Source organism: Schistocerca nitens, chromosome 2 (assembly GCF_023898315.1).
Source record: "Schistocerca nitens isolate TAMUIC-IGC-003100 chromosome 2, iqSchNite1.1, whole genome shotgun sequence".
Taxonomy (NCBI): Eukaryota; Metazoa; Arthropoda; class Insecta; order Orthoptera; family Acrididae; genus Schistocerca; species Schistocerca nitens.
Genome location: NC_064615.1, coordinates 1004804952 through 1004831176, shown reverse-complemented (window position 1 = coordinate 1004831176; position 26225 = coordinate 1004804952). Strand labels below are relative to the sequence as shown.

The following is a 26225-nucleotide window of genomic DNA, read 5'->3' as shown; positions in this document are numbered from 1 at the left end:
ATAGGACAAGTTTAAAAATAGGTTTTAAAATCATTTTCGGTAAGACATTGCCATCAGTTTGAAAGTAAATAGTACAAATTGACAGTGAAGTCATAGAATCATAAAATTTTTATTTATGACACTTCAAGGAAATGACTGAATGACAATAGAAGAAATACACAAATGAGTAAAATTGGTAATGCAACTGGCAAAGTAAGTATGATTACAGTCAGTGTGCCACTGCCATAGGCAGCAACTCAATTCTGAATATGCATAACTTCTTCCTGCATAGTAAACATTTCAACTCAGCTTATGGATGTGTTTTCAGTAACTGGACAGACCAATCTTGGTGTAAAACATGCGACCACACAAATTGCCCTTAATGGTTGGAGGATGGCAGGTTTGTCATGACTAAGCTTTCTTATTTTATAGGGAAAAACATTCCACATGGGAAAAATATATCTAAAAACAAAGATGATGTGACTTACCAAACGAAAGTGCTGGCAAGTCGATAGACAAACAAACAAACACAAACATACACACAAAATTCAAGCTTTCGCAACCAACGGTTGCTTCATCAGGAAAGAGGGAAGGAGAGGGAAAGACGAAAGGATGTGGGTTTTAAGGGAGAGGGTAAGGAGTCATTCCAATCCCGGGAGCGGAAAGACTTATCTTAGGGGGAAAAAAGGACAGGTATACACTCGCACACACACACATATCCATCCACACATATACAGACACAAGCAGACATATTTAAAGGAGAGGGAAAGACGAAAGGATGTGGGTTTTAAGGGAGAGGGTAAGGAGTCATTCCAATCCCGGGAGCGGAAAGACTTACCTTAGGGGGAAAAAAGGGCAGGTATACACTCGCACACACACACACACATATCCATCCGCACATACACAGACACAAGCAGACATTTGTAAATGTTGTTGTGGTCTTCAGTCCAGAGACTGGTTTGTTGCAGCTCTCCATGCTACTCTACCGTGTGTATGTCCTACCAACCGATCCCTTCTTCTAGTCAAGTTGTGCCACAAATTTCTAATCTCCCCAATTCTATGCAGTACCTCCTCATTAGTTACGTGATCTATCCATCTAATCTTCAGCATTCTTCTGTAGCACCACATTTTGAAAGCTTCTATTCTCTTCTTGTCTAAACTATTGATCATCCACGTTTCACTTCCATACATGGCTACACTCCATACAAATACTTTCAGAAACGACTTCCTGACATTTAAATATATACTAGATGTTAACAAATTTCTCTTCTTCAGAAACACTTTCCTTGCCATTTCCAGTCTACATTTTATATCCTCTCTACTTTGAGCATCATCAGTTATTTTGCTCCCCAAATAGCAAAACTCATTTACTATTTTAAGGGTCTCATTTCCTAATCTAATTCCCTCAGTACCACCCGATTTAATTCAACTACATTCTATTATCCTCATTTTGCTTTTATTGTTGTTCATCTTATATCCTCCTTTCAAGATACTGTCCATTCCATTCAGCTGCTCTTCCAGGTCCTTTCCTGTCTCTGACAGAATTACAATGTCATTGGCGAAACTCAAAGTTTTTATTTCTTCTCAATGAATTTTAATTCTTGTGGCAATAAGATCATTCAGAAACACTCTGTTCATTGAGTCATGAAAAAACAGTGGACGATTGAACAGACAAGAATTGAATATATATTTGTGCCTGTAATGAAATAGAGATCAGTGGGACATATAGTCAAATGAATGGATAGTAGGTGGACCAATGAAGTTCTTCGCTGGACTCCATTAGATAAGAAAAGATAGACAACAAGGATGCACATAGCTAAAGATTTTATTGCATGGAAAAAACTAGAGAAGAATTTGTTCAACATTTGTTGTCAAATGACTAACAGTGATTTCAGGGGAAAGGGCAGATCAGGGAAGAAGCTGTGTCTTATTAGGGTAACTCATGAAAGATTTAACGGACATTATCCTATTGCAGTGCAGCTGCTAGATCAAAATTTGAAGAGATCACTTCATTTACTTCCCCTATATGATTTCCCAGATGTAGGGGATGCTGTTGAAAATTGCCAGTCTGGTGTAGCAGAGATCACAGTACTCAGTGGAGCATCGGACCAACACAAAAGGTGTTTTATGGTGAATCTGTAATATGTAAAGTAACCTCCAACTTTGCCATCACCATTCGAACACTAGGTATCTAGCACTAACATATACTGTTAGTTTATAGGCTTAGAAAACTTGCATAACAGGTTTAAAAATATTTCAAGTACCAATAGGTGAATTGTAGTATTGTTGCATTCTCCTCATCATGCAGAAAATTATTTCTGTACAATATAGTAGCTTACAAATATTCTTAATAAGTTTTTATCCTTCATTTTAACCTTTTTTCTCTTTCCACAATCTCCTAATTGTATTCTCATCCCACATTTTCTGTGTCTTTTCTCCATTGTTCCCCACATGCATGACGTGAATTTCAGTTTAAATGCAAACATTTGTTTACAAAGTATGACAGTATGCATGTGATGTGTTATGAGAGCGAAAGGAACCTGTGACCACTGGAGACAGCGCCACAAGTTCCTCAAAAAAAAATAAAAAAAAAAAAAATTGTAACACAACACACACAAATGTCATAATAACAAATGTAAATCCACTTGATGATGGAGGTTTAAACCTTTGAAACGCGTCGTGGAGATAAACAAACAATGATTGGTAACAGTAAACTTGTTTCATTTAGTGACCTGCAGTGTTGGTGTGTGGAAGTGCAGTTGCACTGTATCCACAACAGTTGTTTTCATGCCTTGATCCTTGTAGTTGATTTACCTGTCTCCCATATCTTTAGTTTCCCTAATAATAGATATTAGATGATTTATTAACAATATATTGGAGTTTTAACAGTTGTTATGTGGCATTATCTTCTAAAACATGACTAGGAAAAGTCACCTTCATTGAACTGCCATGTGGGTCTTCCATTACAGTGTGGGAAAGTTTATTCAACATAAAAGCAGGAATCATTGTTTATTTTGCAAGCATTTATGGTCATTTCTTGAGTCTGATACTTGCTTTGTTTAGTTATATTTTAAATTTCAGTATATAGGTCTCAAGCTTTATGTAATGGGTGAGAAAATACGGCAGCTGTTGTGTTTGCTTTTCACAGTTGTCGGGTGTCTGTTGCAGATGGGGTGAGAGCGACCGGCTAGCGTAGGCTAGTGTTCCCTCGCCAACACACCCCATGCTTTTGACGGAAGGTACATTGTCATCCTACTCACATATCACACATTTAAAAGAAAAAACACACACTATCGGACACACCCCACTAAAATGAGAATACAGAAAACACATGTAAAAAGTTGAACTCTCATAATTTGTTTCAACTGTTTCAGAGGGGCTGTAGTGACACCTGTTTTTTATTTTACAGTTCCAGTTTCATAGCAAGCCTTGGTAGTGCAGTAGCATCAACACCAATTGATGTCGTACGTGTAAGTATTTTCCATATTGTATTTCCTGAACTGTGTGTTATTTGGGTTCAACAGGGAAAGAAGGGGGGAAAAAGAGAAACATCATGAAAATATGTTTTACTTTTTAAGTAAAAACATTTGGGAAGTAACTGAGTGACAAATAACTTATTACTTTCAACTTTGCAACTTTAATAATATTAGATATGAAGCTACTATTTACTTGTGAACTAAACTTGATGATGAAATCAACTTTTCTTTTAAAAATTCTGTTTCTTTGATGTATCTTTTTATGATCTGGAAACACATATTGCTTCAGTTTCTTGTTTTTAGTTAGTTATTTAGTGTATGTGCATATGCTTGCTACCTCCCAAAAAGCGGATCATTTGCAGCTTTTGAGTTGAACATCTACGTATTGAATGTTAAAATAATTTCATTTTTGTGCCACTGCAAAGCATCTGTCTGAAGGAACTTATCGCTCAAATCAAATCTGGTATAAAGTATTCTTATTTCAATAGAAACAAACTGTAACTTCATTATTCATAATTTCTGGGATTTTATCAAGTTTTGTTTGAATTTTTTAATATTTTAGTCTCATCGTTGTGCCTCATAATTCAATGCATTGACCATTTTTATTCTGATTTAAAAGACTAATTATGATTGAATAAGGATTAGGTGACAGACAGGAATTGTTTACCATAAATTAATTAATTCTGTTTTATAAGCAGTCCTATCTTCTAGGAAAAAAGTTCTTGCTAAGGATGACAACACACAGAACAAGACACTATAACTTAAGCTTTCAGAAGCTAAATTAAGTCCATTCTCCCCTTTCCAGTTGATATTAAATTCAAATATTTCAGGAACAAATATCAAAACAATATGTTTAAGAAGTGATGGTAGATAAAAGGGTACATTTTTGTACATTCAGTGCTTAAAACTGTATCACAGTGCTTTTAAATGCTACTATCTACTTTTTGTATTCCAGAAACCTTGAGAAAAGAGTTTAGTGACATCAAGAGAATGGGGCTTCCATTACGGCAAAGAACAAAACTAGATCAACCATTTCACACAGTGTTTGCCATAAAATACTAGTTGTGTTTTAAGGTCATGTAATTATTCTAAGTATACTTCTGTTGATATGAAGTGAAAGGATTTACAGGAACTTTTACTTCATTAGGAGAAAGAGTAGGATAGGGAGATGATGAGTGGGTTTTGTACGGTAGGAGACATAAACCACCATCTCGCAATAGTGACAATTTTTATATTTTTTATTAAAGTGAGATCCTAAATTATTGTTAATTACATTTTTATCAGAGCATGCTTAGACGTCACACAGTGTTATAACATTGTTGGAACAGTGCACCACATGGATTCTTAGCATTGTTTTACATGTGTCCCTCATGACTGCCTTGGGCCATGGGACATCTGGTATTGCTGAGTCAATATATAATTAGTATTTCTGTATCATTAAAAATTATTGTAATGGTATCTCTTTCAGTCAGATTATTGCATGCTTTGTCAGTATAAAAGAAACAGTACTGCTACATTACTAAAGCACTGTTTATTGTGTAGTTGTGTGACAATCCCCCCCCCCCTCTGTGAATTATGTCCTTAGACTAGGATCAATCTCATCAGACCCATTTACTAAAAAAGGTCACTTTGTGGTGTCTCCTACAAAGTATGTCTAATTTGTGTTGACACATGCTTTTATTCATTTCTCTTCTTTTTGTCTTCCCTCCCTCTTTTTCCTCCCACATTGCTCAAAACATTACTGACATTGTTTTCGAGGAGCCATAAAAGAGCACTTTTGTTTTTCCCTTCTGTAATGTAAACCTATGTATTCAGACAGATTAATTTGTTATTTGTCAAAGTAGCACATAGTTTAATAAATGTCATATAGCTGAAATATGAATTACTAAATATGCTACTATATAAGTAGGGGCTGGGAAGCACCCAACAGCTTTCACTTTTATGAAATCTTGCTTGCTGATGACAAATACTTCCTCTATTACCACAATATTGCCTATACTGTTTTCATGCTTAAGTCACAGGAGGAGCATATAAAAATTGCTGATGATTACCTGTTGATCTACAACAATAATGAAACTTCCTGTCAGACTAGGACTCATTCCTGGCAGACTTTGACTTAAACCTGGACCCTTTCCCTTTTGCAGGCAAGGATTTTACTGATGTCCAAGCTTGACTCATGACTGACCCTCACATTTTATTCCTGCTAATACCTCTCCCCTATCTTCCAAACTCCACAGAAGTTCTCCTGCATACCTTGTGGGACTAGTATTCCTGGAAGAAAGGACATACATTAGAAATTGCTTACTCACAGCTTAAAGTATTGTCTCCAGAATGTAAACAACAGTAAAATAACAATGTCTGTTGGTCTACAAGAGCAATGTCTTTGCCCTTAGTTAAGTATGTGCAGCTACAATCAGACAATAATTCCATCCTTTTTTCCAGCAGAAGCAGCAGCAACAACATCAAAAACAAAACAAAAAAAATCATCAACAACAGCAATGATGTCAACATACGTATCTCCCGCTGTATAGTATAAGCAATCGAATACCAGCGTCAAAACTTCAAACATCCATTTTTAAGTTGTGGCACCTGCCCTGTGCTACGGCTTAATGTCATACCCCGAATCACGTAAGAAACAGATTGACGGTCCTTACGGCGGAACAGGCAACCGTAAAAATAGTTTTCCCGTTGGTCAACAGATGTCGCAGGCGACGCTACAATGCTAATTGACCTGTCCATGTCGTGGAATTGGCAACGCTGTATCTTCGGTGACGTGAATGACGCTGATTTGTGTTCGGCTAGAGCATTGCGCGCGAAATGCATTCGTCACACAGCTGACTGTAGACCATGATCGGCTGTGGTTTTTCCCGAGTTTTCAATCGAAGAATGTAAATTAGCTCCTGTAATTCAACAAACCAAGTTTATTTCTACTGTAGGGATACTTCTCACAATCATATGCGAAATGAAATAAATGAAAAGTAACACACAAATATTTCTCGTGTGTTACTGTTTAAATGCAGACTGTATTGCAGTCGCATAGGTTTTACACTCGCCGTATATTTCCTCTTTGTTATACAGCTCTTCTGATACGGATTATGGGGGTAAAAAAGATCTCCACGTGCAGGTTAACACTAGAAAGTTTTCAAAACCTTCTCAACGTCTTTGAAATATAATCCGATAATTTACTGACAAATATTGCACTGAGCAGTGGGTTTCGCGTCCTGACATTACCGACATAATTATTTATTTGCATAGAGTATGTATAGGGATTAGGTGAGTTATAACGACAATATATTTTTCACATTGAGACTGTAAATAAGTTTAAGAAACAGATTTTGCTTCCTTTTTAAGTATTTCTGTAAGCGTTCTTAAGTATAACCACATTTTGCATTTGATTACAGTTTGTTGTAAACGAATATAATTTCATGTACACACTTAACAACAGTATCTTCGAAAAAAATAAATATTGTGAAACTTTAAATATTGTGAGTAAAAAAAATAAATCTGTGATGGTAAACATCTTAACTTTGCGGTCAGCACATCTACTATTGTCACAAGCAGTACTGTTTTGCTCAGATTTAACACATTACTTCTTTCTAGTTAAATGTGGTAGAATGATCAAGGAAAGGCAACGAAACTTATTTGTGCAGCCTAATGGAGAATCTTTATTTGGTACTTAAATTCAATATGAATAAACTACATATTTTTTATAATTTTCAGTTTTGAGACAGTTCTACTACACTTGTCTTTGAACATTGTTCTGCAACTGAAATACAATTTACATTTCACAAGATGATTCAAAATGAAAAGTCTGTGTTCTCCACATTCCTCATCGTCCAACCAGTGAAAGTTTTTAAGTTTTGATTTGATGTAATTAACAATCCTAAACTTTATATTTCTCTTATAAATCAATTGTAAAAACAGGACTCATATGCCTGTAAAGACATTTCAATAATGTTGCTAAACTCAACAGTTGGAGCGCTGAGTCCCACTGAAGAATGACACAAATTCCCAGTTGCGTATTTTTTATGGAGAATAAATAATTCCCTCTTCTCTTGAAGCTCACTGCTACAAGTAAGTGTCTCCTTACATTTCAAACAACCATACCTTTCGATGCATATGTGTGCTAAGTAGCCAGCAAAATATGCTACTGAACACTGTTCAGAGGAAAGGTCTTGCTGTGAGGAAGACAAATACTCGTCGGTCTTGATGGTACTCCCTTCTTCATCCGTAGAGGAACCAGGGGTGTTCGGAATTCCGACCTTTCCAGAGCTCTCCAACAGCTGAGATTCATCACCTTCTTTTTGCAACACACAGTTGTTCAGTAACAGCATCTTGTCAGTGTCATTCTCACAATTTGAAGCGTCAGAAGGCTTCATTAGTGAGTTAATAGTGCTTGTTTGGAACAAGCACCTTAGTGTTCTAACTGTTGGATTACAGTTGTAGCCTCCTTTCTGACGGTACACAGAAAATAAATTCTCAAGAGCATCTTGATTCAATCTGCTGGTCAGTAAAAATTTAATGCCGACAGTTTGTTCCTCAAGGAAAAACTGAGCAATAGCATTCACAGTCTGGATTAAACCCGTAATGCTTAGTGGTGTCGTTATTTTACCTGTCTTTTCTTCAATTTTATTTATGGTACTTAAGACATCCTTTGCATTCTGTAGCGTTTCCATTACTACTGGACATTGTTCTGATAATGCACACCTATATGGATTAGAGGAAAATGCTGTCCTGCTGTTCAAAACATCAAACAAGTTGTTCATAAATTCTATAAAAGTAGCTGTGCTCTCTGCTGTATCACTCTGCAGTTCTTTAGTCGCTACACAAGTTCTGATAGCTGCAGCAACAGAGTGGCTGAGGACCTGGACTGCCATTTTTACATTCATTTTCTGGAATGAATCAGGTTGCAAATGACTATCAGTGAGTTTTACCAACATTCTGCTTTTTTTGTTCTTCTTATCAATGTCATATGTTTTCCTGACATCTTCGAATGAAACAACAGCATTGTTGAAAATGAAGTCGCCACTAAGCAGATTGTTTCGTATGCTTTTGAATAAATGTGGGACATCATAAATGTAAAACAATTTCTGTCCATTTACAATAAAATAAGGTTTTTCAGGCGTAACATGTAAATGCTTCACAACACTTCGATTACTAGCTCCCTGATCACAAACGACTAATTTTGGCTCTAGGTTTGCATTTTGCAATAAAATAATTAGTTCCTGTAAGAGTCCCAATAAATCCACATGTTTTACTCCTGAATTAGACAAAAAATATGAAACAGGCAATTTCCAGTTACTGTAGATGCCTCTAATCATAAAAACAAGTGCATAATTTGCAGGAAGTGGTTTCCTTCACCTATCACCCAAATCTTCTAGACCTTTTGCTAAATCAAGATCTTTTGCATATTCCAGATGACGCATTATCGACATCTCATCAAAAGATACTACACATGGCTTTTCTAAATAAGTTTGTGCCTCAAATTTCTTGCTAAGTTAACTAAAAAGGTTTTTATTAAACCGTGGTAGAAATTTTGTGACGCCAATCCATCATCTAATTGTGGACAGTCCAGGTAATACGATACCCAATTTTCGCAAAAATTTATATGCTGCAGGAGATTTGTAAAACAACATCAGAGAGAGATTTTTCTTGATAGAAGACCACGGGCGTTTTTTGCTCTTGCGCTGCATTGCAGCCAGTGCCCTGGAGTAATCAGATGGGAAGCAGAAACTGCTTAACACATGGGCAATATTATTTGAGCTCCTATAATGCAATAATCTACTCTTAACTTTTGACAAGTAGGAAGTTTTGTTTTTCAGTGATCTGCTCATGTTATGTATTTTCTGTTTCAGTTTTTGCTTTCTAGGGGTATCCTCATCATCACGACGTAGCATACAGAGTTTTCTTTTAACTTGTCTCGCAGGCATTTCTATTTCTTTCAGGTCTGGAAATGGTTCACACTTTTGTGGTGTTGCGTTTGTTTCTACCAGAAGGTGACTAGCTGCACTGTATGTTCTCCTTGGAATGTTCACTTTCAGTTCAGGTGATGACAAACTATTCTTATCACTAGTTCCCTCACATACTGCTGAAGAACCAGTGTCAGATGTAAATTTTGCAGGAACTGCTGTGTGCATAAGCCGTTGTCTCGTACTGTTCATGAATGACTTTTCATCAAAATGGACATCACACAGGAGTCTGTTGTGCAGTTTTCCTGGGTCCATATCCAGCAGTTTGACACTGCCTGTAACAATAACAATCTATCAGAAAAATACGATATATGTATATACCATTAACACATTTAGTAGCTCAGTCTACATTAGCATGATAGAAAGGAATCTTTCATTAAATATTTGCTAAGAGGGATCTTTGTGTGCAACCTTTCTTGGACTTAAAATATTATGATTAATTCTGGGAATGTGGTCCTATGGCGTTTTAAGCCTGGTCAACACTGAGCGAACTAAAACAGGAAAAACAGCATTCTCATATGTGTAGACGAATTTGAGCAAACGTCATTCAGTCGTGTTTGGTTCGTAAACTTTACTCGGTGCCCACAGTGCCTCTGAAGTTCCTGCAAAAGTTAAGAAACACTTGATTTCTAACCTCTTCTGCGTGACATTACTTGCTTCGTAATTAAAAAAAAAAAAAACATTGCCTATAATGTTGTTTCCCCATTTAGTGCCTAGCTTTTCACAGTGAGAAACAATTAAGTAGCGAAAGCATAACATCAAGTGTTTGCGTGATGAAATGCTGATTCTGTAGTGTTCAATTCCATTCACCACTGCGAGACAATAACATTCAGTCTTTTTTGGTACGCATTCGGTAGTGTTCGTTAGTGTTCAGCTGGCTGTCAGTTTTTGAGCAAAGCATCAAAAGAAGTTTGCCTCGTGTCCCCTTTGGCGTTACCAGCACGGAGAGTACTCGTCTTCTTGCGAACTGCTTTATGTTGCTGCTAGTAAATTTCCTCGTCAGGTGTAATGAGGAACCAGTGAAAGGCGTCAACCGACATATGTGCAAAATTCTGGAATAAATCTAAAGAAGGCTGGAGCTGCAATTCAGTGTTAAGTGCACTGGCACTACTTCCAAGCGTTTCACATCTACGTAACACGTTAAGCCACCAACATATTTATTTTCCGACGCCACTTTGTTTGCTTTGTCAAAACCTTCGGGCAAAATAATCTTACCTCAATATCAAAGATTTACATCGTAGCTGTAACTAGAAGTTTGCGCGGACAGGAAAAATGCCGCCGTCCGTATGTGCACCGCATCCACAAGACCATTATCCACATCTGCCAAGTTGCGTATCCACATTCTCAGATATTAACGTTTTGTAAACCTGTTTAACCCACCACTGCTCTGAAAAGAGACTTGTGCCTGGCCTGAAGTTTTGTCTGCTGATGCCCGCTCTCAGTTACGATGTGAATTAAGGCTGGCCATATTTCAGTGACAGTCATTTCAAATTTAAATTCGTTTACTTTGCCTGTAACTTATCGTAAATGATATAAGAGTGGCACAAAACGATTAATTTTGGATTGTTGTTGAAAGGGGGCTGCAAACGCGGTAATATATAAGTGAAAGTGTGTTTTTCGAGCATATTTTGGCGATTTCAACTTTGAAGAGCCACAGACGGCAAACCATAATTAAGTTAAAAATTTACTTTGTACAGTTTAAAGATAACCCGCAAATATTCGCAACAGACGTACGCTTTTATCTGCAGCACAGTAATTACTAGGGATATCCGCACTCGCGCAGACCTGTAACTACACTCCTGGAAATGGAAAAAAGAACACATTGACACCGGTGTGTCAGACCCACTATACTTGCTCCGGACACTGCGAGAGGGCTGTACAAGCAATGATCACACGCACGGGACAGCGGACACACCAGGAACCGCGGTGTTGGCCGTCGAATGGCGCTAGCTGCGCAGCATTTGTGCACCGCCGCCGTCAGTGTCAGCCAGTTTGCCGTGGCATACGGAGCTCCATCGCAGTCTTTAACACTGGTAGCATGCCGCGACAGTGTGGACGTGAACCGTATGTGCAGTTGACGGACTTTGAGCGAGGGCGTATAGTGGGCATGCGGGAGGCCGGGTGGACGTACCGCCGAATTGCTCAACACGTGGGGCGTGAGGTCTCCACAGTACATCGATGTTGTCGCCAGTGGTCGGCGGAAGGTGCACGTGCCCGTCGACCCGGGACCGGACCGCAGCCACGCTCGGATGCACGCCAAGACCGTAGGATCCTACGCAGTGCCGTAGGGGACCGCACCGCCACTTCCCAGCAAATTAGGGACACTGTTGCTCCTGGGGTATCGGCGAGGACCATTCGCAACCGTCTCCATGAAGCTGGGCTATGGTCCCGCACACCGTTAGGCCGTCTTCCGCTCACGCCCCAACATCGTGCAGCCCGCCTCCAGTGGTGTCACGACAGGCGTGAATGGAGGGACGAATGGAGACGTGTCGTCTTCAGCGATGAGAGTCGCTTCTGCCTTGGTGCCAATGATGGTCGTATGCGTGTTTGGCGCCGTGCAGGAGAGCGCCACAATCAGGACTGCATACGACCGAGGCACACAGGGCCAACACCTGGCATCATGGTGTGGGGAGCGATCTCCTACACTGGTCGTACACCACTGGTGATCGTTGATGGGACACTGAATAGTGCACGGTACATCCAAACCGTCATCGAACCCATCGTTCTACCATTCCTAGACCGGCAAGGGAACTTGCTGTTCCAACAGGACAATGCACGTCCGCATGTATCCCGTGCCACCCAACGTGCTCTAGAAGGTGTAAGTCAACTACCCTGGCCAGCAAGATCTCCGGATCTGTCCCCCATTGAACATGTTTGGGACTGGATGAAGCATCGTCTCACGCCGTCTGCACGTCCAGCACGAACGCTGGTCCAACTGAGGCGCCAGGTGGAAATGGCATGGCAAGCCATTCCACAGGACTACATCCAGCATCTCTACGATCATCTCCATGGGAGAATAGCAGCCTGCATTGCTGCGAAAGGTGGATATACACTGTACTAGTGCCGACATTGTGCATGCTCTGTTGCCTGTGTCTATGTGCCTGTGGTTCTGTCAGTGTGATCATGTGATGTATCTGACCCCAGGAATGTGTCAATAAAGTTTCCCCTTCCTGGGACAATGAATTCACGGTGTTCTTATTTCAATTTCCAGGAGTGTATAAGTAGTGTTGTTTTCAAGTGAAAGCTGTGTGAGGATTATTAGCGCATGGATAAAAAAAATGTGCTATGCTCGTTCTCTTCTATTCTCCTCCCTTCATTCCAGTATAAACGCTTGTTCACATGTATAAACGAATGGCAGTGAACATTGGCGAATTATCTATGAATACTCATTGGCAGCAGTGTAAACGAGGTTTTACACTCCTTCATTTCGTTCGCTCTAGTATATACCAGGATTTAGAGGGACTGATGACCTAGCAGTTAGATGACGGCTATTATTCATTTATTTCACTGTTGCGATTTCAGCTCTAGAGCCATTTTCAAGTAGCAAGGGAAAGGTCTTGTAAGGTAATGCTTCTTAAATTGTTTACCAAATGTTACCACACTATGCTTTGCATTTTGTTATCCATATCTTATATTGGTTTCAGTTTTCATATTGCACACAAAAATGCCTCTACACCCAAAATTACGATAGTAAAGTGAATAAACAGTTGAAAAAAGTCCAAATCGCAGCAAAGATTTCATTTAAAAATTATATATGATATGATTCTTGTACAGGAAGGGCTGCCACGTTATATCAGAATATAAGATCGACAAAATTTAGATAGGATCGAATGCTTAGGGCTCTTTATTAGTTCTTACTCGTAACTAATTTATTGATTTACCTGAATTTAAAATCCACTCGCGTAACCCTTCTTTATCTTTGACGAGAAATCTGAACAATATCAATTCAGAATTTGTTCGTCTACTCCTTCCACAGTTGATATAATCGCAGGCCCTCGGCATGACGACTCGATCCACTGCCACTGGTATGTCAGAAACAGCTGTACTTCACAGACGCCAAATAGTGGAAAGCTGCACGCGTTCGGCCGATGTTGCCACATTTTTCACAGAACGGAGTGCCATCTAGTGGTTGATTCGACAAGTAAGGGTGTGACGCTGTTGCCGCCTGGTGGCCGTTCCCTGAAAAGGGTTGCCTCCTAGACCAAGCGATGGGGCAATCTGTTTCTTACGTGATCTGGGGTTATACTCAAACACAAAGTTTAGACAAAGTTGACAACTATCTTAAACATCACAGAGAATCATAGGACTGACTCTACAAGGCTCAATCCTTGGACCTTTGGCTGATTAAACCAACTCTTAATGAACAAGCACCAACTTACAGCCCAAGTTATAACTTATTACACCCTAAGTTTTAACAATGTCTAAATATTAATTATGACACTACCAAATTAATTACAGAAAAAAGTAATGTCTAAAACCAACTTTTGTTTATATCAGCATGAAAAATGGAACTTATCTAATCAGATTATTTGCATGTTTGGATTGCAGACTAATCACAACTTTTTTTTCTCTCTCTCAGACAAGGCTGATGAACCAGAGGAAACTTAAAGCTGTAACCCATGATACCAAATCTGTTCGCATATATACTGGCAGTATTGATTGCCTAGTCCAGGTATGGATTTGAAAGTTGACTATGTGTTTTATGGTTTGTTAATATATATTGAGGTGCCAAAGTGAATAGAACCTCTTTTTTTTTTTTTTTAGGAGGTACCCAAAAGAAAGTTAACTAATATTTTGGTGGCAGAGTGTTTGTAGTACCGTGTTTTGCCACTAGGAGCCCATAGAGCGAACATTCCAGAGCCAGTAAGCTGAATAAGATCAGGACTAGTTTCAGCAGAGTATATAGTGGCAACTATTTTGTATGATTTTCATTTTTCAAATGGCAATTTTTGTGAACTGCAAGCAGCAGTTAAAGTCTGCCTTTTGCTCAGAAAAAGAGGAACTGAAACAGTTGTAATGTTAAAAAAGGAGTGCAAGGATGATGCTATGGGGCAAACTCAAGTGTTTGAGTGGCTTTCTCGTTTCAGAAATAGGGAAACATCAATTGATGACAAATCTCCATCTTGTCATTCTTCCATGGCTCGAATACATGAAAATGTTGAAAACATTCATGCAATCATCAATGAAGTTCGACAGCAGACCATTAAAGAAATTGTTGAGCTGTCAAGAGCGACTTGGAGTTCAGTAGAGTGAATTGTGACAGAAGCTTTAGGAATGAAAAAAGGTTGTTAACAAATTTGTGTCACAACTGCTGACTGCTGAACGAAAACAAGAATACATGGAAGTGTGCTGTGCTTTGAAAAAAGAGTCCCAAAATGATCCAAACCTTTTTTCAGAAATTATCACTGGTAACGAAACTTGGTTCTGCGATTAAGATCCTGAAGCAAATAAAGAATCAAGCCAGTGGAAGACCTGAAGTTTGCGTCACCCCAAGAAAGCTCGTCAGGTGAAATCGGGCATTAAAAAAAATGCTGATTTGTTTCTTCTATGTGGGAGGAGTCATCCATTCAGAGTGTTTTCCACAGGGTCAGACAATTAACCAGGCTTTCTTCTTGGAAGTTTTGAAAAGATTGTACAACAGTGTGCAGCGTCCTGATTTGTGGCAGTAGGGTGACTGGTTATTCCATCATGACAGTGGCCCTGTTCCCACAGCCCTATATGTGTGATGGTTCTTTACCAAAATTTTATGACCCCTGTTCCTCACCCGAGCTTGCCCTGTGTAACTTTTATTGTGTTTCCTAGATTGAAAAGGGGGGGGGGGGGGAGGATGGAGGTGCTGTTTAGCATCACTAAAGATGAAATTAAACAATGTTTTGGAAAATGGAATAAAAGATTGGACAAGTTTATTAGTGCAAATGGAGAGTACTTTGAAGGATATTGAAGGTTTGAGATTAAAATGTGAATAAAGTTCGAATTTTTTTTCTTTTGGGTGCTCCCTTATGTGACTGAATCAAATGAAAAAATTTTCAAGTAAAATTATGATACAGAATAGCTGTTCAGTACTTAATACCAGGAGGTAAAAATTTTAGTACTGTCAATTGACACACACATTTATACATGAAACTGTCATAACTTTTAGAAGTTATAGTTCCAAAAGCTGGAATAGTTTTGTGTAATTTTCTATGTGTGTATTGGCAGTACAATAAGCTTCACGTCCTGAAGATTAGTGATGGACAACAATTTTGTCTCATAATTTTATAATTTTTGAAAGTGAACTTTCCTTTTATTCGGATATTTATGTAGTATCAGTTCATTCACCTACATTTATTTTTATATTTGCTAAATTTTATCTTTCTGTGATTTGATTAATTCTAACCTGTGGTAATTTATAATCCGATCATTGAACTAATAACATGTAAATTTAATCTTGGCTCAGTTAGCCGAGTAAGCTTGAATAAAATAATTTTGGGTGTGAAGCCACGTCATTTTAAAGCAACTAAATATGTGACATTTTGATCGACTTGCTGTGGTTAACCGCTGGATACTAATGAATGTCTTCCCATTGGAGGATTCAAAGAGATGTTGCTATGGAGGGGAATGGCAGTACAGTAATCTGGTGGCTACTTGGAAGGCAGCTGTAGTAGGTGATTGGTAGGAAGTAGCATACTGGCAGGCTGTTGCCTGTGGCCCTCCCTTAAGTGATTGGTAGATAACTCTCATCGGTGAATGGTAGGCAATAGCAAAACGGCAGCTAGTATCCAGCAGCAAAGCATTTTCATGCAGCGAAGCATTAAGGCCACATGGCTGTTTATATTGCTTAACCTGGGTCAAATGGTGCTGCTGGCTGGCGCGAAAACATGTGGATACTAGAATCGCTGGCAGACAGGCAACAGGTAACCTACATTCATCCAGGGAGGATGGCTGTGACATACCTACGGCCTGGCTGCCAGCGATTCTAACCTTGCCAACTGTGTGAGTTCATTAGCCAACAACACCACTTAACAACATAAACAGTGAAAGAGTTGCTGTGTGGACTTAATGCTTTACAGCAGAAAAACATTACCCCATGGATACTAGCTGCTGATTTGCTATTGCCCATCATTTCCCACAGTGTTGTGTGTTGTACAAGTCTGAGCATTTAACTGAGGAATTTTGATTGGGAAAAATGTAATGGCTCTATTATTCATTTATGTACATGAGATAGCAGACAGACAGAACTGCTTCCTGATTTCTTACATAAGTGTCAAACTATTAGCAGTGCCTGCATAATTTGTAAGGGAGTCAATAACTTTTCGACCCAGGAATGTTGCACTGAAATTTGTTTTTCATGAATCAGAGTCCATAAAGAGGAAACTGAAAATTACATTGTGACTCTGTAACTTTGATAAAAAGCATAACTGTAGTAAGTGTAGTGGTTGCAAGAGAGCATATGCGTAGAAAAATGTCTTTTGTAATTGAAATTTGGATTGAAATCATAATGAAGTATTTCAATACTTACCATATGCAATGGTTTTTAAACTTTGCTGTAAAATTGCTGCAGGTAAGGTCTTCCCAGCATTTCTGGCAATGTTATTTTTCATATGTAATTTGCATGTGTTAGAAAGAAATGATTTTATTCTTCTTCTGTTATGTTGTTTCAGACAGTGAAGAATGAAGGATTTCTTGCCTTATACAAAGGCTTTATTCCCACATGGGTTCGAATGGGACCCTGGAATATCATATTCTTTGTAACTTACGAACAGCTGAAGCAGTTGTACTGAGGAGCATTCTACTCATGTCATTTACAGCATTTACCAAACACAATACTTATTATTTATTTTACACTGTTCTTTTAAGTATTTTGCTTGTAGAACACAGCCCAAAGGTTCATATTTTTAAGAGTGGTCAAAGCATTGTGTTTGTTGCATTTTCAGATTGTGCTATTTATGTAGTCAAAGCTTTAATTTGTGGCAGTGAATCTCACTTTTCATTTTCCATTTTTGTCATTGTTTTTGAAGAAGTTATCCTTTCTTGTTAAAGGAAACATACAGCTGACTAAAAAAATAAATAAAAATACAGTATTTAATACACACATCTGAAATCTATGTTCAAAGAAATGACATACATCAAGAAACAGCAGGTTTCAAAGTCAGAAGAGTCAGTTTCTAATCATTGTACAATGTTTCATAGAAAAAGTATTATGCACAGTATTCCTGTAAAGTGACGGACCTTTACATTTAATGTGTAGTCCTGTTCCAGATATTCTAATGAATCACCTGAGGATTGGGAAGTCTATGTTTGAATTAACTATGTTTATTAGTACTTAAGATAGGCCTTATAATGAGGTCCAGTATCTGTTGACAAAAGAGGAACTGTGATATGTCAAAAATTGTATTGCATAGATACTTTTTTTAATTCCATTGTAACAGCAAATTGGTTGCATTTGAACAGAATTTTGTTTCAATATTGTTATACACTTTTGATAAAAAATTTTCATTTCATGGAATTACACTAAATATAACATTTAAAAAAAACTTTTTTATTTAACTTATAACAGTACATGTTTATACTGTTTTCTTACTTTGAAGACTGAAAAATTTCAAGTAGTGTTCAGAGCATTAGATGCTCTTGACTATTCTTGTGTAGCAACTGCTGGTCAGTTTGCCTTAAGTAAGTGATGTGACTCATTTCCAAAGATTTAAAGAACAAGTGGCAGACAAAGAATGACACTTAACAGTGTTGCAATCATTGTTCACAACTGATTGGATATAAAGGTTCCTTCAATTGCATAAATACTGTTATCCATCAATTATTCTAAATTTCATGAAAGGTAAGCAGTGGTGTAATTTTGAGTACTTTTCCAGAAATACTCTTATATTGGTCAGTCCCAGCACTGTCAAGTTCAGTCATGTATCAATGAATTTGAATATTGGCAGCTTATTTACATAATCAATAGTTTCAGAAAAAAAATAGGCAAGAAACTGTCAAAATGTAACTGTTAAATTTCTGTAATCAGAGTGCACAGTGGTATTTGTGAATCAATTTTGAATTGGGTTTTACAATTTAAAAATTGACTTGAAGAAGAAGTGGATCCCTAAAAGATATGTTACTACTAGTGGCATGAGCAAAAATTGGGACAAATTCCACTGAAAAAAATTATGTATCAATATAAAACCTGCATTTATACTCCACCCCTTCATTCTTGCTCAGATTCACATTTGTTCAAACATACCTACACTTACAAAGGTACTCTACTCCAATTCTATACAGAATCCAGAAATTTATTGTGCACTTTTTATGACATTGGTGTAACATCCAGTACAGCATACCAATCTATACTGTTCTCTACTCTATTATTGATTCTTGTACTTTTATCCACTATGGGAATCAAATTTTGACTCCTGTCTATAGGGATAAATTATACAGAATCTAACTGGTTCAGGATTCTGTGTCTGCCCCCTCATCCCTCCCTCCCTCTCCCTGTTGGACACACAAGTTGATTAAATTTTTCAGACTGTCTGTCAGTGAAGCTCCAATACAAATCTGGTTCTGAACTGTCCCTTCAATGCACATTTAAATTTTTGTTTAATTTTTTCTTACTTCATATTGAAAATATTTTACAATATTAGTTGGAATATGTCATCTCTTGCCTAAACTCTACTTTCTGCAGTTAGCTGCTTAGTTTTTTACTTTGTTGAACTGTATGTGTACTTTGTTTGCAGCTATATTAAGTTATTCTAAGAACTGAATACTGTAAAGTGCCTGTGTAAGACCATATATGTGCATAGTGTCAGATATCAGCATATTAATATGAAAAAGAGCGTTGCCTTTCTAATAATCATCCTGCTTAACTGGATGAATAGCAGTTTCAAACTAAGTCACTATTTAAGAACTGTTCGGATACAAAAACGTTCTACAGTATCTATGCATCCACTCCAGCTGATTTGTTTTGATAGTAACTAGATATTGCGTATTTTTGTTTAAGTCACTTTCAGTATGTTTCTCCTTTTCTTCCTGTAGAGTGGATATTTATAATACAGTATTATATTGATCATTGAAGTAATTCTTAACTTACCTAGTCAGGTTGTTCAATTCACCTTAAATACAGATTGAAGATGTAACTTGCCAGCATAAAAACACTCATTGTGTTCTCATTTATCAAGAGGAACCCACATAGTCAATACAAACTATACAGGGTGTATCAAAAAGGATGAAATAAACTTACATGGCTGAAAGTACATGACAATAGAAGCACAAATGACCAGTAAACATGTGCTCCAAGATGCATACCTTAACAGCTATGAGCACCTGTTCATCTTCGGTACTTTATAACACAACTCTTCTAATGAACAAATGCTCATAACTTTTAAGGTATGTATTTTAGAGCACATGTTTACAGGACATTTTTTTCTTGTTTTGTTCCATACTACCACTTCGCAAAATATGGAAAGCAAAGATCTTGCAGTAGAAAAGATTTGTTTCACAGTATTGAAAATCAAGAATATATCATAGCTCTTAAGGTATGCGTTTGAGAGCCCATTTTTACTTGACATTTGTGCTTCTATTATTGTGTACCTTCAGCTGTGTAGGTTTGCGCCATCCTTTTTGATACACCCTGTATACTGTATTTAGTCGACCCCAATTTTTTGAAGATTTCCCGTGTGAGAAATTTTTATTTTTAACTCTTCTGATCACTCACATTTACAAACTTGATTGATATGTTATCTTCAGGTCTGCCTAATAACGTTGATACCATCATTTGTAAACAGCTATGACTTATTTTAATAAACTATCTGATGCTGATACACAAGTATTTTTTCATCAGATGCCATGGGAAACTAATGATCAAGTGTTCTTATGCACTGTAATGTAAGCTCTACTCTCTGCATTATTGTCATGCAACTTTTCACACTTGATTTGAATTCCACAATGCATGCAGTTGGAAAATTCCTCTATCTCTAGCACATTAATTTGGATTATTTTTCAAGTAATCAGGAATCCTTAATTGCTGTTGTCTTACACATATTGGACGACCACTTGTTGCTCTGGTTTGTGAAACATTCCCCTGATTCAGTCCCCTGAGAGTCTGGCATGTAGAACTGATGATCTCTAATTTATTCTTATCTGACTCTGCCTACAAAAATTTACTTCTGGGACATCAAATTTTCTTTCTGTTTCACAGTTGTGTGTGGCCTCTGCTTTGTAGATAACTGTTGTCTTAAAATTAGTGTCATATTGCCAGTGTGCACCATTTGTGAACTTCACTCTTAACAATCGCGGCTGTTACTTTCATCTGTTATCAATCACTGCAATTTACTGTTCTTATAGCAATAAGCAAACTGAATAACAACAGTATGTTAGCCCCTCAGCTCCCTAGGGCGGAATTAACAGAAATTGGACCTTGTTGGGCTAACTTTGCCCTTCATGTGTTGCCAAACTTGAAAATCAGCAGTGTTCCTGAGCTTTAGCACTGTTGTCAAACACTGTGTTTCATGTATTGTGTTGCATTTCAAGTGTTCTGGGCAAACTTATTTATTTTAGAATTACTTTGTCTTCTGTAGAAATGTATGCTGTTGCTGAGTATCTATCAATTTGTGAAAACAGTCCAGTTCCTATTTCATTTGGATTCACGAAAACTGCAGTTTAAACAAGGTAGGTGTCATAAAAATCAAGGTTTGCGGGATGCATCGCATAGTTGACAGCATGATGAAATTTTCTACCCATTCATCAGTTCCTACCTGACATTGGCCCAAGCTACCTCACATTGGCCCAAGCTGGTGCCACTGCACCTCATCCCAGCCTTCTGATATCGCCAAATCTTCATATATATTTGCTTCAATGACGAACTGTTAATGCACTGTTCCCTTGTGTACCATCTCAGAGGGACCTTTAATATTTCTTTGAGAAGTTTTCGCCCAAGGGTTTGTAGGAATGAGATATCAGTGTCTTGCGATCCTTACATGCCTCATAGCTTACTGTTACCGGTACTTCTCTATTTGTAATTTTAAAAAAAGGTGACCTTTTCTTTGCAATAACCTTCTATAAATAATGAGACTAATTTCACAATACTACATGTGATTAAACTGTAGATAAGTAAAACAGGTCATTATCTTTAATATGGGAGGCCATGGAGGCTGGTATGGTGACGAAGAGTTCACTGCGTGAAGTATTCTGAGAAAACTTGTGGTCATCATTTACAAAGGTAGGAATGAAACTGGGATGTCATTTCTGTAACTGAAGGTATTATCGAAAAGTCTCTCAGGAAGAGATCAGTATTTACAATTGTAATGAGTAAACTGTGAAATCCTAATAAATATGTATGGTTTTAATGTCTGATGTATGTCATCCATTAATTTAATGTTGAGGAAGTTTATTCCTTTGTTTGTACTCTTGCATGTTGTTCTGTATGCGTATTCTTCTAAAGAGAGGTTCCAGCTATAACATCTAAAACTAAAAATCCCCTATACAACAGTATATTAAGTTCCTTGTAATTTACATATTTTGTGTATTTGTAAAGAGTATGATTTATTTCAGAGGAATGTTTTAAAGAATAATAATAATTTGCTTGAAGTTATACAATTCTTATCCACTTTGTCAAAGTAAATCATTGTCACTAGCAAGTGAAATGTAAATGAATACAGTGATAGCTGTTCCTCATCAGTGTTATCTTTAAAGTAATAAATTTTCAGGTTGCATTTAAGTTCAAATGAGAGATGTATCCTCACATAAGGCATTGGTTCTCAGTTTTCTATGTTCTCTGAACAAGGCTTCATACATTTTCTTCTGTACAAGCATATTTGATCCACTTTATGGAATAAATATGAAAAAAAAGAAGAGCTGATGACCAAAGTGGAGATTGTCTCTCATTAAAAGAAGGATAAAACTGTGACAGATATGACATTGGGGCCATTCATTTAAGAGAACGGTGATTGCCGGGATATGGCCTAAAGATGTATACATGAATGAAGTAAATTATAGGCATATGCTTCACAGAAAAACTGATAACAAAATGTGAACCAATATAGAAAGAAATATTCTCAGCAGATAAGACAAACCACTTTTTAATAATATCCTTGCAGTTCTTTCATGACAAATTGGCAAGTGTGTGTGTTTGTTGGCTCCATCAAACAGTGAATAAATTTGGATTTTTTTCTTGATGGTGAAAGTTGTAAGTGTCAGCATTCATACAGTGAAAAACGATTCATGTTTGTTACTTTATGTGTGGAGTATTCCCGACAGTTTATTGTTGAAACTATATTATGGATGTGAAATGAAATACCTGTATGTTCTTGTCTGTTTTGAACTAGAGCCTGTAACTGATGCTGTTTCATTAAATACAGAAATACCTCATAATTTACAAATCATTCACAACACAACACAAAGCGTTATCTACCAAGTATTATATATTATTTCGTGTATTTCTCATTCCTCTTCGTCTCAAGCGGCATTTCCATGGACAAGGAAAGCCTGCAGTTGCATCCCCCAATTGTCACCCTCAGTGGCCAGCAAGTGTTTCCACATGCGCAGTCAGATTCTTTACTAGCACTGTATTCAAGATGTCATTGACTGAAATTTTGCAGTTGTAAATGTACTTCTAGAAATCTTAGTGAAATGTTAATGAGCAGAACATGGTCTCACAAATATTTGCACGAGAATGGATTTCTCATAGAAATCATTTGGGAGCATCAAAACAGTAATAAAAGTGTTTTCAACAGAGAACAAAGTGTCTTCTAGAAGTAAATGAATAATTAACACCACTTTTGAATTCCTTTTGAGTTACATTTATTACTCTAATCAGAAGACGATATGGCAGCTTGTGTTGTTACAAGTAATACTGAAATGCCTGGTAACTGTAAACCCTCTTTATCACTGTAGTATCCTTATTGCGTTCCTGAAAGTGCAGTTTCTACTTTTTTTTAAGTTAGAGTTCTGAGAGGTCACAGGTGCCGTAAATAGACCTTTTCCTGTACTTAATTTTGTAACCAAACATTGTACTACTGTACAAACCAGTAATCATTCAGAGACTGTTCCAATAAGAACACATCTACACTACTGGCCATTAAAATTGCTACACCAAGAAGAAATGCAGATGATAAATGGGTATTCATTGGACAAATATATTATACTAGAACTGACATGTGATTACATTTTCACACAATTTGGGTGCATAGATCCTGAGAAATCAGTACCCAGAACAACCACCTCTGGCCGTAATAACGGCCTTGCTACACATGGGCATTGAGTCAAACAGAGCTTTGTGCAGGTACAGCTGCCCATGCAGCTTCAACACGATACCACAGTTCATCAAGAGCAGTGACTGGCATATTGTGACGAGCCAGTTGCTCGGCCACCATTGACCAGACGTTTTCAATTGGTGAGAGATCTGGAGAATGTGCTGGCCAGAGCAGCAGTCGAACATTTTCTGTATCCAGAAAGGTCCTTACAGGACCTGCAACATGCGGTCATGCATTAATTACTCTGCTGAAATGTAGGGTTTCACAGGGATCGAATGAAGGGTAGAGCCACGGGTCGTAACACATCTGAAATGTAACGTCCACTGTTCAAAGTGCCATCAATGCGAACAAGAGCTGACAGAGACATGTAACCAATGGCACCCCATACCATCATGCAGGGTGATACGCCAGTATGGTGATGATGAATACACGCTTCCAATGTGCGTTCACCGTGATGTCACCAAACACGGATGTGACCATCATGATGCTGTAAACAAAACCTGGATTCATCCGAAAAAATGACGTTTTGCCATTCGTGCACCCAGGTTCATCGTCGAGTACACCATCGCAGGCACTCCTGTCTGTGATGCAGTGTCAAGGGTAACCACAGCCACGTTCTCCGAGCTGATAGTCGATGCTGCTGCAAATGTCGTCGCACTGTTCGTGCAGATGGTTATTGTCTTGCAAACGTCCCCATCTGTTGACTCTGGGATCGAGACGTTGCTGCACGATCCATTACAGCCATGCGGATAAGGTACCTGTCATCTCGACTGCTAGTGATACGGTGCCATAGGGATCCAGCGCAGTGTTCCGTATTACCCTCCTGAACCCACCAATTCCATATTCTGCTAACAGTAATTGGATCTTGACCAATTCGAGCAGCAATGTCGCGATACAATAAACCGCAATCACGATAGGCTACAATCCGACCTTTATCAAAGTCGGAAACGTGATGGTACGCATTTCTCCTCCTTACATGAGGCATCACAAGAACGTTTCATCAGGAAACGCCGGTCAACTGCTGTTTGTGTATAAGAAATTGGTTGGAAACTTCCCTCATGTCAGCATGTTGTAGGTGTCGCCACCGGCGCCAACCTTGTGTGAATGCTCAGAAAAGCTAATCATTTGCATATCACAGCATCTTCTTTCTGTCGGTTAAATTTAGCATCTGTAGCACGTCATCTTCATGGTGTAGCAATTTTAATGGCCAGTAGTGTATATTTACATAGCATTTCATTTAGAACAAAAGTAGCTTTAAATCTCTGAAGGCACAAATACATTTTCTATTCCCATTTAATTGTAATATTTATATTTAGCAACTAAAGCAAAAAAATTATTTCTATTGTTATTATGCCGAAATCAAAAGTCTTAACAATACTGACATTTTTGCATTAATGTGAAACTATGTAAGCCCCTACTATGTAACAATAATTTTGGAATACCGGGTGATCAAAAAGTCAGTATAAATTTGAAAACTGAATGCTTGGAATGACATGGGGTTTTATTAGAACCAAAAAAATACAAACGTTCAAAAAATGTCCAACAGATGGCGCTTCATCTGATCAGAATATCAATAATTAGCATAACAAAGTAAGACAAAGCAAAGATGATGTTCTTTACAGGAAATGCTCAATATGTCCACCATCATTCCTCAACAATAGCTGTAGTCGAGGAATAATGTGAACAGACTTCAGTTAACCCCAAAGCCGATAATTGCACGGACTGAGGTCTGTGGACCTGGGAGGCCAAGCATGATGAAAGTGGCGACTGAGCACACGATCATTACGAAACGACGTGTGCAAGAGATCTTTCATGCGTCTAGCAATATGGGGTGGTGTTTTTTTTTTTTTTTTTATTTTTCCTCGAATAAAACCCCATGTCATTCCAAGCATGTGTGTCAATTTTTACCTCTCTATCTACATTATTCCGTGGTTTATTAAGTTTTCAAATTTATACTGACTTTTTTGATCACCCGGTACTTTGTGTTGCTGCAAATGACAATGTGTTAAGAGATTAAGATGGTTTGCTGAAGACTAGTATGAGATTGAAGAACATTTTGCTACTGTACAAATCATGAGGTCTGTTCAAGAAATTGTGGAATGTTCATAATTTTGTGCCCGGTGTTGGAGCAAAATGCAGTTGGCATCCATGCACACGCCTGTGTTTAATGTGCACCTGCTGGAAGTTTCATTGTTGTATGTCTGTTAGTTATTATTCACTTCTGTATTTAGTAGAATGTTGTGTCACACAGTTTGAAAATTTCAAGATTACAAGAGTTAAAGGACCAACGCATCTGCATTAAATTTTGCATGAAACTCAAGAAAACCTTTACACACACACACACACACACACACACACACACACACACACACACACACACACCAAATGATGCAGGGAACCTACAGTGACGAGAGCTTAAGCTGTACTAAGTGTTATGAATGATTCATGTGGTTTAAAAATGGCTGGACGCCCTTTGATGCCTACCAACGACACTCATGTTAGGAACGTCAACGAAATTGTGCATGCCAATCAAGGACTACTGTCTGAGAGATTGCAGAAGAATGTAAGATTTCAGCTGGATGTCATGA

The 26225-nt window shown here is 37.9% G+C and overlaps 1 protein-coding gene across 1 annotated transcript in view; it reads left to right on the top strand.

Moving 5' to 3' along the window:
• LOC126237356 (mitochondrial uncoupling protein Bmcp) overlaps positions 1–22756 on the top strand; it is a 126690-nt gene extending 103934 nt beyond the window's left edge. The window contains exons 6-8 of the mRNA XM_049947422.1: positions 3389–3449; positions 14004–14096; positions 17065–22756. Coding sequence (XP_049803379.1) covers positions 3389–3449; positions 14004–14096; positions 17065–17184 — 274 coding nt within the window. The 3' untranslated portion in view covers positions 17185–22756. The remainder of the gene's footprint in view (positions 1–3388; positions 3450–14003; positions 14097–17064) is intronic.
• The last annotated feature ends 3469 nt before the right edge of the window (positions 22757–26225 follow it).